The 16483-nt window shown below is 40.5% G+C and overlaps 1 protein-coding gene across 3 annotated transcripts in view; it reads right to left on the bottom strand.

The window, feature by feature from the left end:
* tmem168b (transmembrane protein 168b) overlaps positions 1-14640 on the bottom strand; it is a 46343-nt gene extending 31703 nt beyond the window's left edge. Inside the window, exons 1-4 of one of the 3 annotated variants that reach the window (XM_048549006.2) lie at positions 14511-14640; positions 9315-9398; positions 6598-6686; positions 904-2158 (exon numbers count right to left, since the gene is read on the bottom strand). In XM_048549006.2, the coding sequence (XP_048404963.2) occupies positions 904-2040 (1137 nt within the window). In that variant the 5' untranslated portion in view covers positions 2041-2158; positions 6598-6686; positions 9315-9398; positions 14511-14640. The remainder of the gene's footprint in view (positions 1-903; positions 2159-6597; positions 6687-9314; positions 9399-14510) is intronic. The other 2 variants (XM_048549007.2, XM_048549008.2) reach the window with 2 other exon arrangements.
* Between the last annotated feature and the right edge of the window lie 1843 nt (positions 14641-16483).

Genomic DNA, 16483 nt, shown 5'->3' on the forward strand with positions numbered 1-16483 from the left:
CCTCCCAGAAATGCCCTAGCCACCACTAAAAAAAACAGCATCTGACTCTGGTATCCCAAGTTATGTTCTTTCCATCTGTCATTGCAAGGCCATTGTTACAATTCTTCCTTGACTGCAGGAAGGTAGGCTGTTACAGCAATAAAACTGTGGCATTATTGGAGAATAATTATATGAAAGCCACATGTTATTTTAGCTTTCTTTAAGAGACATGAGCAATAGCTTGGTAGCTGTCATGTTCATCACCACCAATATTTTTTTTTAAGTGGTTTCCCTTTCTTTAAACTTTTGATTCCTGTTACCATGTGACTTGTTGATCGATTCTTTTTCTCAATCTTTCCCAACAGCCTGCAATTTTGCAATTTTGCTTCTAGGATTTCAAAAAGGATGCTTCAACACACCCTTTGGTTCTTCACCCAAGTGAACAGGTAAATAACTTTCAGGCATTTATGACATTTGTCAAAAATTAATTGATAAAACAAATTGATTTATTTAGGTACGAGAGTGACTAATAACACACTTTAAACTTCCAGTTCCTAAAGAGGTCTTATGCAGTGCATATTTAAAACAAAATTAAGACAAAAGATCTTAAAACATTCAAGTGTGCTCATTACCACAATGAGGCCTGCAAATAAGTAAACAACTTTTCAAAACACTATGCTCTGCCTCCTTGCATGCTAACTATTACAGGCTCTTGGTTTTAACCACAACATTTCCTTAAAAAATGACTAAGTGATTATGAAGCTACCTTGCCTTTATAGACGTGTACACATTCACATAAAAATACATCAATAGATCAAACTCTTAAAAGTTTATGAAAAGTACCTAGTAAACATTTGTAAATTGACTTGGTAAATCAATGCACATGGACAAACTAATGGTAATTTCAAATATTATAACACATACCTGCCAAGAGACTGCACCCAGCACTGCCGTGGAAAATAGGCTGAAAAAGACCAACCGCTCAGAAATCAAGCAAAAATGACGCATTCCTTTGGATGCCATAACACAGTCCAGACTCTTATTATCTATTCTATGAGTATAGTAGATTTTTTGACAGTCATTGAGCTTAGTATGAAAACCCCAGAAAGTTATGAGAAAAATTATATGGCAGATCAACCAGAAGATCCCAAAGATAGAAAATCCTGGTATCGTAAAATACCAGCGGTCTAAGTTATTTAACTTTAATGCAGCAAGAATGAAGAATATCAGCTCAATAGCTGCTACAGGAAGAATTGAAATTCGTCTACATAGTGTCCGGCCATAGAGGTAAGGTTTCCAACGTTCAGTAACAGATAAACCACTAAAGTAAAGATCCAGTAATGGGTCACAAATCAGACGGCTGAAATAACAAGCCAAGGCAAAGGGATTAGTGCTAATTTTCAAAGATGGAAAAAACAACAGGGACGTAATCACTGCAAAGATTATCAAGTTTGGAACTGCCAGGAAGGACTTCATCCGTAAATCAACAATCAACATTGACAAAGCAAAAACAAGTAAAATAACACTCAAGCAGTTGGGCATCAACATGGCAGTGCTGGCTATAGCAAATCCAACCAGCTCCAGACATTCTGCAGATGTTAAAAGGGCAGGTTGGTGTCGGACACATCCACACACTCGCTCCACTACTGACCACAAAATTCTAATCAAAATGCTGGTCAATAGTAAATATTTGGTGGCTTCTTCTTTTGCATCAGTTTTAAATTTAGAGTTATCTATAAAACAGAGAAGACCAAGTAAAAATCCAAACCAGAGATGCGACAAACTCAAACTTGCTGCTTCCATGGAGAAGTAATAGTACAATATACTAGCAATGCCAAGCACAAAAAGTCCCAGGATGAATATCACAAGCAATAGTATATTTTCCGTTTTCTCCCATCGGACGTACAGGCCCATACAAATTGCCACTAGCAAACTTATATTTGCCAGGTAGCCAAGATATCGAATTGAGGAATGCATATTTGCTTCTCTGTTCAGCTCCTCCAGTTTAGTCATTACTGCATAAAGACAGTGGCTCACACAATAACGCAGTGATTTACACATGTAATTTGCTTGAAAAGGCTTTGACAGCACTTCTGGTGATTCTGCACAGTGCAGATGCCGATGATCTTCTAAGGTGCCATTTGTTTCTGTAGGACCAGGCTCACACAAGTGGGAGGTCCTATGAAAAAAAACAACAAAACTGTTTAAATGATTATATGAAGAGAGTGGATATGTGTACATCAAAATGTTGAAGCATAACTCGCATCGTTAACTGACAACTGAACTCCATATCTATTTTTAAATCTTCTATGATCACTTTCCGATATCCATTGTTAATTTACTAGGAGCGAATCCTTTCAGTTTGGAGATGAAATGGTGATTTGGCATTCTGTATTTTGTGCAATTATATATTTTGCAGAAAACTGTTCCTCAAGTTTATTTTGTCATGTGATAGGATATAGCAGCACCCTTCCTATTTGCTCAATTCATATTTCAACTTGACAGATGTAAAGTTAGGAATTGTAACAATGAATATGGAGAGAAGGGTGACAACATAAAAACTTACTAAGTTGGAGTCAATGACACTGCAATATTAAGCTTCTTAAAAACCCAGCAATTTTCATAAATATTTAAATTCTCTTGATAAGGACAACAAATAGATGACAACGTATTTGGTCCAAATGAACTAATGGAGAGAAATTTATGATTTATATACCAATATAACAACCAACTGTCAAAATAATGTAGATAGTGAGAAGAAATTTAATGATTTGAGAGTACAAATGATGACAGAATACTGTTGATTAAAAAACAGGTGATGTATCTAACAGAAAGGATATTAACAAAGATAATTAAGAATGCCTATCCATGAATTTGATTTCAATAACTATACGGATGTCCCATAACATTTAATAATAGCACAAAAGACAATTATTTGACATTAAAAACAAATTCCATTTGGACTGAACAAAAGCAGAAATTGCTTGAAAAACTCAGGTGTGGCAGAACTGAACTGAACCCAAAACGTCAACTCTGATCTTTCTCTTCACTTATGCTGCCAGACCTGCTGAGCTTTTCCAGCAACTTCTGTTTTTGTTCCTGATTTACAGCGTTCACAGTTCTTTCGGTTTCTATTTTGACTGATGTATTCTAATGTCTGTTAACTCAAATATAAAAGTATTTTGCAGGAGATTATTCACCGCATATAATTTGAAATGTAAGCTTAACACTTCAGATGCTGTACTACTTTAACTTTCAGTATACTTTGATATATCTTAAAAAAAGAGTATCAACACATTTCTGATCTGAACTTTTCCAATACCAGAACTTAAGGAGCTGCACCTAAAAAAATGTACAAAAGACATCCAACTTTTTTCAATTTGAGCAAACATTCTAATAAGTAACTGAGTAAGAGGCATACATAAACATAAACTAATTGATAAAGGATCTAGAGGAGCAAGGACGGAACAATGTGCTTCAGTTTAATATTCCCCACACAAGATGACAGTTAAATGATAACAATTGAGGTAACCAGATAGTTTACACATAACCAAAATACTATGACTGTTTGTTTCTATTATATGGCGTTCATCTCAGGCGTATGAAATAAAATAAGCTAATGCATTGAATTAAGGTTTACACTTTTGCTCAGCAAACACCAGCTGTAATTATAGCAATTCTCCCTTTCTTCAGTTCCCTTCCCATGAATGACAAAAGTGTAGATCTGTAGTATGCACAGCAACTTTCTTTACAAAAGGAAACCATAAGACCATAAGACATAGGAGTGGAGGTAAGGCCATTCGGCTCATCGAGTCCACTCCGCCATTTAAAGCATGGCTGATGGGCATTTCAACTCCACTTCCCTGCACTCTCCCCATAGCCCTTAATTCCTTGTGAGATCAAGAATTTATCGATCTCTGCCTTGAAGGCATTTAACGTCCAGGCCTCACTGCACTCCGTGGCAATGAATTCCATAGGCCCACCACTCTCTGCCTGAAAAATGTTTCCTCATTTCCGTTTTAAATTTACCCCCTCTAATTCTAAGGCTGTGCCCACGGGTCCTAATCTCCCTGCCTAACGGAAACAACTTCCCAGCGTCCACCCCTTCTAAGCCATACATTATCTTGTAAGTTTCTATTAGATCTCCCCTCAACCTTCTAAACTTTAATGAATACAATCCCAGGATCCTTAGCCATTCATCGTATGTTAAACCTACCATTCCAGGGATCATCTGTGTGAATCTCTGCTGGACACGCACCAGTGCCAGTATGTCCTTCCCGAGGTGTGGGGCCCAAAATTGGACACAGTATTCTAAATGGGGCCTAACTAGATCTTTATAAAGTCTCAGAAGCACATCACTGCTGTTATATTCCAACCCTCTTGAGATAAGTGACAACATTACATTCGCTTTCTTAATCACGGACTCTACCTGCAAGTTAACTTTTAGAGAATCCTGGACCAACACTCCCAGATCCCTTTGAACTTCTGCTTTACGAATTTTCTCAACGTTCAGAAAATAGTCCATGCCTGTACTCTTTTTCCAAAGTGCAAAATCTCACATTTGCTCACGTTGAATTTCATCAGCCATTTCCTGGATCACTCTCCTGAACTGTCTAAATCTTTCTGCAGCGTCCCCACCTCCTCAGTACTACCTGCCTGTCCACCTATCTTCGTATCATCGGCAAACTTCGCCAGAATGTCCCCAGTCCCTTCATCCAGATCATTAATATATAAAGTGAACAGCTGCGGCCCCAACACTGAACTCTGCAGGACACCACTTGTCACCGGTTGCCATTCCGAAAAAGAACCTTTTATCCCAACTCTCTGCCTTCTGTCAGACAGCCAATACTCAATCCAAGCCAGTCGCTCACCTCGAACACCATGGGCCCTCACCTTGCTCAGCAGCCTCCCATGAGGCACCTTATCAAAAGGTATTTTGCAAGTCTAGATAGATAACATCCACTGGGTTTCCCTGGTCTAACCTACTTGTTACCTCTTCAAACGAATTCTCTACAGGTTTGTCAGGCACGACCTCGCCTTACCAAATCCATGCTGACTTGTTCTAACCCGACCCTGCACTTCCAAGAATTTAGAAATCTCATCCTTAACAATGGATTCTAGATTTTACCAACAACCGAGGTTAGGCTAATCGGCCTATAATTTTCCATCTTTTGCCTTGATCCTTTCTTAAACAAGGGGGTTACAACAGCAATTTTCCAATCATCTGAGACTTTCCCAGACTCCAGTGACTTTTGAAAGATCACAACCAAAGCCTCTTCTATTTCCTCAGCCACCTCCCTCAGAACTCTAGGATGTAGCCCATTGGGGCCAGGAGATTTATCAATTTTTAGCCCTTTTAGCTTTCCTAGCACTTACTCTTTTGTAATGCCTACCATACCCAACTCTGCCCCCAGACTCTCCTTTATTGAAACCTCTGCACCATTGTCTCAGCGTGCCTGAATCTCACATTTGCCTTACGTAGATGTTGTATTGTACAGGAAATAAGTGACTGAAGAAATTTTGGAAGGTAAACTTTGTAACTCACTGTAAATTTACTGTTCAACTTATTTGTTTATATAACAAAATAGTTGTGAAGCAAGTTGGAATATCCCAAAGACTAGGAAGGCATTGTCTAAATACAAGGGAACTCCCTCAAGTGATACTGTCAGGATCTCCATGCTATCGATAGGGTCAACCGTGGTGGCAAGATAGGGGTGTTGTGCCAAGCAAAATGTAAAGCCTCAATGGCAAAACAGGTGAAGGGAGGCTGTGCATCTCACCAGCTATGAAGAAAGTAGATATGAGTTGGTGTCAATCATCGTGACTGACACATCACTGCAATCAGACTGCCAATCCATCAAGATTATGTGAACAATGACAGCATTTCAAGATCTCCATTTCAAACACGTTCACACACAGTTTGGCCAGTGTCCATTTTCCATGTATTCTAGTGATGGACCCAGGACTACAAACATTGGGAGGCCACAGTAAAAAACCTGCATAGGCAGCAGATGCATGATTGTTGTTGGACTGCTGTGCTGGGATTGAAATGTCCTTTGCTCACTCCAAACAGGGAACAGGCTACAGAAGGTGCCCTAAAAATTGTCAGTCCCACATTTTCCTGGCTGGGAAACCACAGCCTGCAGATCACCACTTTTCTGATCAAGGAAAGAAGACTCTTTAAATTTTGCAACTTGAAACGTTAGAATACTTATGGATAATCTCGAGAATGATCAAAAGGAGAGAAGAACTGAAAGTGTAATCACAACTATTAATACACCAAATTAACATTGTTGCCCTCAGTGAGATCCAGCTTCTGGAAGAAGGGTAGCTGAAGCTACACCTGGTGGAAGGCCAGGATTTGCTAACGACCCTTCTAAAATAGACCCCCATTCAAAATAGTTCTGGGATGTACTACCACAGCCCCATAATTTTACAAGTGAAAGGCCCATCACATAATACCCAGATCTTAGCTGTAGCCAACTTGCCACAGTCCTCAGAATTTATTCCCACTCATGACTACAAGTACCAGAAAATTGTTATGATGCAAAGAAGGCTATTCAGTCAATGATGATGACAACCGATGAAAATGTTAAGGGAAGGTTTTATTACTCTGACCTCTATGAAGTTCTCATTGCCATCCGAAAAGGAAGAAAAGGTCATCCATCTAGGGGACTTGAATGCCAGGGCTGTCCTTGTGCTGCTGTCTGGAGAAGAACCATGAGAGAAATGTTATGGGTAAAGCCAGCCCAAATAGTGTTCTTCTGCTGACAGAAGTGCACTCAGCATGGTCTCATTATACAAACACCATGTTCTGCCAGTACAACAAATGTAGAAATGTATGGGGGCATCCTAGATTGAAGTACTGGCACCCATAATGCCGATGTTCAAGTCAAAGATCTAAGTGATCTGTATCACATGATCCACGTGGGGGACAGATGTTTACTGAACAGATTATCAATTTGTTTGATCAGTAATGATGTCCAAATGAATGTCCAAGGGGAAAAATATCAACATTTCAGCCAGAAAGCAGCCTAACCAAAGAGGAACACCAAAAGTAGCTCATAACTAACACAAAGTTTTCACACACCCAAGTCAGTTTTACAACAAAGAAGTAAAATAAGGTCAGCTGCACCTAGACACCTTTCCATATCTAATCTGTCAAGCTCCCAAAGTATCTTACATGTTTCAAAAAGGTCTTCTCTCACTCTTCTAAATTCTATTGGGCTATAACACTAAACTATTCAACATCTCCTCATAAAAGATGGCTCAGGTTTTGTAGTTAACAGATTAATGTACAACCTGAAACATAAACAATTTCTCAAACATAAAAAATAGTTTTCATTTTAAAAAGCATGTTTTTTTTTAGGGAAAGTGACTTCCATCCCTGGCTCGTAAAATTAGTTTTTCAGGAGTCAGAGGTTGTGACAGAGGGGTTTGGCTGTGATTTTGAACTAGTATATCATTAGAAGTCAGGAACAGTCATTCAACAAGGTGCAACTTTTGAATAGCTTTAACACTGAGAACAGCGTGGAAATAGGTGAAATACATATCAAATCACTGAATTACATGTTGCTTGCATTTTGCAAAATTGGCGACGGCTGACCCCATGAAACAGCAGGATATTTTCGACAGCAATTTCTGGATTTCTGAGTTTGACAGTGTGCATGTCAATAATAGACACAGTTTCAGAGTGATGACGACAAACACTCTTGTTTACAGCAAGCTGGCCTGGGTTTTGAGTGATAAATTTAATAGTGTAAAATTATTGGAAGTTAATTTACCAAGCGTATTTTTGATACCAGAGTATGGGTTAAAAACTGCAAATTTTAGACTTTAATGCATTTTCATTCCTAAATTTGTTAGGCATTTTGTACGCTAAAAAATAGTGCAATGTAAATACATAAATTAACAAGCTGTCTCTTAATGCAGCCTTCTCTGTAGATGTCTATTATCTCCTTTCATCTTCTTATACTGTTATCACAAACATCAAATCTCTTTACAAATCGTATAACGCAAACTAGGCTCAACTTTACAACTATATCAAAAACCATGAGGTGCTCCATGTGGGAAGATACTTTTCACTTAATTGTAGGCTTTTACTAGTCCATCCCTTTATTTCAATTAACTTTTCTTCAAAGTTCCAAGTATTTTGAGCACTTTTCAGTTTAAAGATTGTATCATGCATTCAAAAAAATCATTGCTATCCATAATATGAAAAACAATGTTTCAGTAGTCCAAAACGTTCATGTCGTTTTCGGTTTTTGAATGTAACACGATCATCTGAGAGTTATTTAAATGAGCAATTATTAAAATAATAAGAACCCATCAGGTTGATAATGGAAAGTTTTTTCCAATGTTGGTAACTTCAAAGGGACCATGAGACCATATTTTTCAGTTTGTTTTACAAAACGGATGCAAGCCGTTCTCACGCACACATGGATGATGCTATTCTTTTGCAAAAAAAATTCTTAATTTGTTAACTTCAGTTTGAAAGTCACATGGGTTCAGCACAAACATAATTCATTAAATTTGGAAATGATTATATCTACAAAACCCAGATGTCTCGATGGGAAAACAGTTGTGTAACATTTGATTTGTTCTAGTGGAGCCAGTCTCAACCAAAACAATAGGGGCACTACTTCTGGGACGTATATCAAATTTACAATTATAAATGATATTGAAGTGTATAACTGCTTGATGGGTGATTATTGGAATTAAGAGAAACAATGTCCTCTTTGACTGAATGAGCTTGGAGTATAACCAAAACAGGATTTTAATGATTAAGCTTTCTCTAACTATACTTTTCCCATTTCAATCCATTTTGCTGTATGGTCTTGTCTGAGACCATGTCTTGATTTGTCATTTGACTTGTAAATCAATCATTTCATATGGCTCCCATCAATAAAACTAGTAGCCAACAAGTGTGCTCTGAATATATTTTGAAATGCTATTGAAAAATCTGAAGTGAAACTGCAGTGTGAACTCATGCACCATAGAACATTCTAGAACCTAAACAATAACACCTTTCATGCTTTCCATTGCTCAGCTATATGATAACACTAATTACATGATTTTCGTGGCATTGTTGTGAAGCCCTAAATGACATTGTAGTAGCAGCTTTTCGTAAAGTAATCCCATACTGTTGAACAGGTGACTTTTCATTAACAATCTCTCAGCAATCATTTATTCTGTTCAGTGAAAGTGAAACAAAACCTCCACGGAATCACTATACATTTCTCCACACTCATGCAGCAATTAAACCTTCTGGTATTTAATTTTATTCCTCATTTTATACAATTTTAAAGAAATATTTGCTGTTTATAAACACCTACATCTGATGTCTGCAGGATCTCCACACGTTCCTTCACAACCAGAGACGACGAGATTTCAACAAGCCATCTTTATATTAGCACTGGCTGAGAAAAGATATGTAGCTAGTATTACAAGCAGGTACACGGAATTAGTAATCTACAACATGAACTACATAATGTAGTAAAACATCCCAAGACACATCACACGAGCATAATTAAACCAAAAGAAAGACACATGTCAAAGGAAACACTGAACAGGTGGCCAAAAACTTAAAAGCTGTAGGTTTTAAGCAGTGTCTTAAAGAGCAAAGTCAAATGAGGTAGTAGATAGGTTTACGTTTGAGAAGGGGATTCCGGAGCGTGAGATCTACTATGTTGAAGACAGAATCAACAATGGTAGGGTGAAGGTGGGAAATGTACAAAAGGCCAGAGTTACAAGAAGGTAGAGTTAGTGGGGAGTTGCTACTCTAAAGGTTACAAAGATTAGGAACTGGCAAGACTGCAGAAGAATCAGAATGAGGATAAAATTTTTTAAAATGTTGTGTTAATGTATTAGAAGTCAGCAAACGAGATTTGGTGCAGGCTAGAATATCAGCAGCACAGATTTGATCGAATTTAAATTTATTCAGGGAGGAAGATGGGAGATGAAAAAGAACAGTAAAGAAATATGAAAGTTGGGAGATAACAAAGCATTGATTGGGATGTTAGTAACAAACAGACAGAGAGAAAGTCAAATGATGTCACGGAGGTGGAAATTGGTGGATTTTTGTGCTGTAGACAAAATGGCTTTGCAAGCTCGGCTCCAAGTAATACTGAATGTAGAGGGGGCATTCAATCTATTTGAACCTGACATTGTGGCCAGGGAGGAATTGACGCTATGGACTAGGAAGTTAGGGGTTTCTGGAGTAGGACAAAGACAGTGGCAAAGTTCTCAATTTCACAACAGTAAATAACTGATTCCAGCTATTCATTATACTTGAACTGTCCCAGAAAATGTTCACAGAATTTTACACAGTGCCCTTTACAAATGATCAAGCACATGTCTGACTAGGCCCAAGCTGATATGTACAAAATAATTATTTTGGTTGAAGAATTGTCTTGAAGAATTTGTAAGTGAGTTAGTTTCAATGTCAAATCAAGTAGAAAAAGCAAAATAAAGAGACGAAAGATGGGATTGAAAGTGAGTGAGTGAGTGAGAGGGAGAAAGAGTTAGAAAGGAAAGGTTTAAAACACTATATCTTTTAAAATGTCTGATAACAATTAAATATTAAGTGAACAGATGCTATACTTGCTAAAGATCCCTTTCAGTGCCAAAAAATTACAAGGAAGTAATTAAAGACTTGGTTACATCAACAAGTAATTTACACAGGAGCTAACTGATTCATATACTGATATCCATAAAGTTATTTGCTGTCCAAATAAGTGAATGGTTACAAAGACAAAATGGTTTTATGGTAAATCTCTTTTTTAGCACAATTATCTGTTTCCAACTTTCCCTTTCCAGAAACTAAGCCTCTCTGGGGTGAATACAGCATATTTTTTAAAAAGAGGTGTCTTTTTGCTGGAATGGCTATTACACATTTTTTGCTTTGAAATCACCATTCAGGCATTTTATGACATACCCCAGGAGTAGGTGGGATTTGTACCTGGGCCTTCCGGCCAAAACACAGCCCTTGATACTTTCTAAAGCAATCTGCTCATAACTTTTATTAAACATGCATGGAACAAATGGGACTTGAATCTCAGCCTCTTGGCCAAGAGATAGAGATACTACCACAATGCCATAAGCACACCCAGAACACAGCACTTGTCGACATTTCTGATCACCCTGTTGAGATATACACACACCTCTAGCAAGTGGGCCTTGAACCTAGACCTCCAGGATCAGAGGCAGAGACAGTACCACTGCACCACAAGTACCTCAGAGAGAACAATGGAGTTCAAGTCGCACATGTGCTGAATATGGTGTTTACAAAATATTTAAGAACTCAGCTCTTTCAGTTTAAATTGGTATTTGTCTATATCAAATTACAATTCAGAACCGGAGCTTCTGAAAGAACCATTCAGTCCTTTCTGCCCTGTACCTTTTGTCAAACTTTATTCTGGCTTCATGCCTGAATGTTGGATCCGTGAAAACATTTTTTATTCACAATGGCTTTATCCAAGGGAATGCCTGCAAAGTATTGCATTAGCATCAGGGGTTATGGTTGCACACTTTCACAAAGGATTTGATTTTGGACCTCTTGGCCACCTTCTTGCTAACTTTGGAAATGATAACATGGGTAACAATCCATACCAGCTATAAGAGCACGTCTGCAAGGTTTGTTAGAACATCGATGTTCTTTACAATGACATCTGTGCATCCAGTGTAGTATCCACCAGCACAAGAACCTCGTTCCAGCTTTCATAAACACAATCATTTTTGGCTCGGAGTATCACCTGCTCTTCAGTTACACTGGAGCTGTCCTGTTTGATTGTTTAAAGGACCTAAGTTTCTAACTCTAACACACAAAAGCAGCAACTCGGACATCAAATTCTTAATTTCCACATTTAACCACGACCTGCAGCCGTAAGGCTTTTCTGTTCAATTTACAATTTAATAACAGTGAGTGATAATAACAGTCTGTAAATGAAGAAACTTTATTTTCTACTCACAGCATGGATGACTTGCCTTAAAAACAGCATTTCACATTCAGCCAAAATCAATGCTGATGATACATCTTTAATTAGTCTTTCGAGAGTTCAGAACTTGAATATTACTGAGAAGAAATTTTTGTTGCTTTTTATCATGCACTCCAACTTTCAAGAATGCTAATTCAAGGGGAAAAGCAAGATTTGTACTATACAAGAAGAGAGTGTGCATTATTTGGCAAGTGGACTCTGACTGGCCAAGGTGCTTTCAAGGAAAATGCACTAAATATAGGTTGCCACTTGCCCACCAGAGTCTACTTGCCAACCAATAAGCATTCGCCATTCATAAGTATATATACTGTCTTTTCCCTTGAATTGTTATTTTAGCAAATTATCCTGACAAGTGCAAGACAAAAAGCTTTAGAAAAAAATGTATCTCCTTTAAACTTACATCTTCAATTCAGTTGATAGCTGTGAATGTATAAAATCTGGCTCTCAAATCGAGCATTCATGATAGGCATACTCCCACAGATAGAGAGGCATGTATAGTTTAGTTTACTTTGATGAGTTTACTGAAGCTTCTCCCCATTTTGGAGGGACCACACACAAGTAAAGTGATAGCCTTAATAAATCCAATGCAGTCACTGAAAGTTGCACATGGAAATTTATAAGTAACAATCTAATTATGTTATTCAGGACCAATAATTTATTAATTACTGCAACAAATTACAGAAAGAGTCAAAACATTAAGTTAACTGTTTCACATATATGTGTTATTAAAAAGCAAACACTCAGAATAATTATTTTGGTTCCAGTGAAGGAAGGGTCAATGGAATCGAAATACTAACTCTGTTTTCTCTCCACAGATGCTGTCAGACCTGTTGAGTTTCTCCAGTTTCTGTTTTTGTTTCAGATTTCTAGCATCTGCAGTTCTTTGTTTTATTACAGAAAAGAAGGATAACTTTTTTTAGTGATGTCGCTTCAGCGAACGCACTCTGCACACCTCTGAATGGTATAGCAGAATCTTTATTATCCGTGAATACGTACACAGAACCTCAACTGAACATCCAATAATGCAGCACTCCTTCAGTAATGCACGAAAGAGTTTAGATGATGTTCAAATACTACAGTAAGCCTTAAATGTAAAAGTATTCTGATCTGGTGAAAAGGGTTATCACCAAACCACAATGCTAAGTACGTACTTATGAAAACAGTGCCAGATTTCCACAAACAAAAGTGAAAACTTCCACAAATGTAAATAGATTCCTGAATCTCAAAGTCTTGGTAGATGTGTAGCCACTCTGACAGGAAATCTGTACAATTAATCACCCATTACACAACATAACCTCTACAGTTCAGAAGGGCCTGATACAAATAGAAAGTATCCTTAATATGAGGCAACAGAAACAGAAAATGTTACAAATACGTAGCAGTCAGGAATCATCAGGAGAGAAACAAAATTAATGCATGATGAGAGTCGGAACTTCAAAAAATCAGAGATAACATATTTTAAGCAAAGAGAGAGAGGAGGAAATATGGGACAATGGGGAAGAACAAAAGGGACGATCTGCAATGAGGTTAATTGCAAGAGACAATTAATGAATAAAGGGATGATGGCTGAAGGGAACAACTGACGTCTAAAAAAAAATTGGCAAAGATTTTGATTTGACATTGATGAATTTTATGTTGAATTCAGAAGACAGTAAATTGCATAACTGACATATTATGCTTCAAATTTACATCAAGCATCCCTAGAACACATTGGGAGCAGTAGTCATGACCAAAAGAGCTGGAGTTGGAATGGGATGGAGAATAAAAGGTAGCCAGATGATTCTTGTGGATAACAATTCAAAGTGGTTGTCAACTGTCAACACCATAGAAAACCTTTCATTTATTTGAAACACCGGAAGTCAAGTTTGAATTAGCCTGTAAGAGGTAATATTGCTTCAGGACAACCAGCTGCTCCCTGACAACGCTGCTGGACTCAGAGCAGAGATGGCAAGGTACAATCTAAACACTCAACATAGGGCTGCACAGTTATAGCACTTTTTTTGCAGACATGGATTTTTTTTTTCAAAAAAGACGTTAAACAAAATTCCCAGTCGCCCCCTGAAATCTACCTGACAGTGATGAAGCAGAGGAGGGTTCTCCCTGATAAGCAGGTCGATATTTAACCCTACTGTAACATCATAACAAACAGTTTACGAGCTATTTCGGGGAACTCGTGGTCTTTTGGTACTTTCCACATGACAACAGTGGCTGGACTCCGACTGGTACCGTCAAACACTTTGGGAGAGGAGAAGCGCTTCCTGACTACAAGTTTTATTTTCCAGTCTGACAGCCAGGGTTGGAATCACATTTCCTGTATCCACTTTAAAAAATTAAATCCCGGGGATGGCGGCTGGAGGGGTAGGAAGGTACCTGAACATACAGAGAGTAGGTGGGAGGCCTGCAGGCAAGAGGGACAGCCCGAGGGGCACACTGGGCCCAGCCCAACCGGCCGCTCGGGTAAATATTACCCACCGGGACGAGGAAACCGAGCCGGCCCAGGCCCAGCGCTACATCCCGCCTCCCCGCCGCGGTTACCTGCCGGGGCTGAGCAGCTCTCTCTCTCTCTGTCAAAGAATGGTTGTCGGATACCCCCTACCCAGAACAACCGGAGACTCAGGGGGAATGGACTAGCGAGGGACCGCCCCCTAGACGGATCCCGCTTCAGGACAACAGGCGGCAGCGACGCGAGGACACGTTGACAGCCTCATCCACGCCCCCATCCCAAAACACACACACACAGCCTCACCCTGTACCCCCCCCAAAAACACACACACAGCCTCACCCAGTACCCCCAGCGAAACACACACACAGCCTCACCCTGTACCCCCCCAAAAACACACACACAGCCTCACCCTGTACCCCCCCCAAAAACACACACACAGCCTCACCCTGTACCCCCCCAAAAACACACACACACAGCCTCACCCTGTACCCCCCCCAAAAAACACAGACACAGCCTCACCCGGTACCCCCGCACAAAAACACACACACAGCCTCACCCAGTACCCCCACCGAAACACACACACAGCCTCACCCTGTACCCCCCCAAAAACACACACACAGCCTCACCCTGTACCCCCCCCAAAAACACACACACAGCCTCACCCTGTACCCCCCCAAAAACACACACAGCCTCACCCAGTACCCCCCCCACAAAAACACACACACAGCCTCACCCTATACCCCCACCGAAACACACACACAGCCTCACCCTGTACCCCGCCAAAAACACACACAGCCTCACCCTGTACCCCGCCAAAAACACACACACACACAGCCTCACCCTGTACCCCCCCAAAAACACACACAGCCTCACCCTGCACTCCTCTAAAACACACACAACCTCACTCTGTTACCCCTCCAAAACACACACACACAGCCTCACCTTGTAACCCCCAAAACACACACACACAGCCTCACCTTGTACCCCCCCAAAAACACACACACACAGCCTCACCCTGTACCCCCCCAAAAACACACACACACAGCCTCACCCTGTACCCCGCCAAAAACACACACACACACACACACAGCCTCACCCTGGACCCCCCCAAAAACACACACAGCCTCACCCTGTACCCCGCCAAAAACACACACACACACAGCCTCACCCTGTACCCCACCAAAAAAACACACACACGCAGCCTCACCCTGTACCCCCCCAAAAACACACACAGCCTCACCCTGTACCCCCCCAATACACACACAGCCTCACCCTGTATCCCCACCAAAACACACACACAGCCTCAGTCTGTACCCCCACCAAAACACACACACAGCCTCACTCTGTACCCCCACCAAAACACACACACAGCCTCACCCTGTACCCCCCCAAAAAAACACACACAGCCTCACCCTGTACCCCCCCAAAAACACACACACCGCCTCACCCTGCACTCCTCTAAAACACACACAACCTCACTCTGTTACCCCTCCAAAACACACACACACAGCCTCACCTTGTACCCCCCAAAACACACACACACAGCCTCACCTTGTACCCCCCCAAAAACACACACACACAGCCTCACCCTGTACCCCGCCAAAAACACACACACACACACAGCCTCACCCTGTACCCCCCCAAAAACACACACAGCCTCACCCTGTACCCCCCCAAAACACACACACAGCCTCACCCTGTACCCCCCCCAAAAACACACACACAGCCTCACCCTGTACCCCCCCAAAAACACACACAGCCTCACCCAGTACCCCCCCCACAAAAACACACACACAGCCTCACCCTATACCCCCACCGAAACACACACACAGCCTCACCCTGTACCCCGCCAAAAACACACACAGCCTCACCCTGTACCCCGCCAAAAACACACACACACACAGCCTCACCCTGTACCCCCCCAAAAACACACACAGCCTCACCCTGCACTCCTCTAAAACACACACAACCTCACTCTGTTACCCCTCCAAAACACACACACACAGCCTCACCTTGTAACCCCCAAAACACACACACACAGCCTCACCTTGTACCCCCCCAAAAA

Source organism: Stegostoma tigrinum, chromosome 18, assembly GCF_030684315.1.
Source record: "Stegostoma tigrinum isolate sSteTig4 chromosome 18, sSteTig4.hap1, whole genome shotgun sequence".
In the NCBI taxonomy this organism is placed as follows: Eukaryota; Metazoa; Chordata; class Chondrichthyes; order Orectolobiformes; family Stegostomatidae; genus Stegostoma; species Stegostoma tigrinum.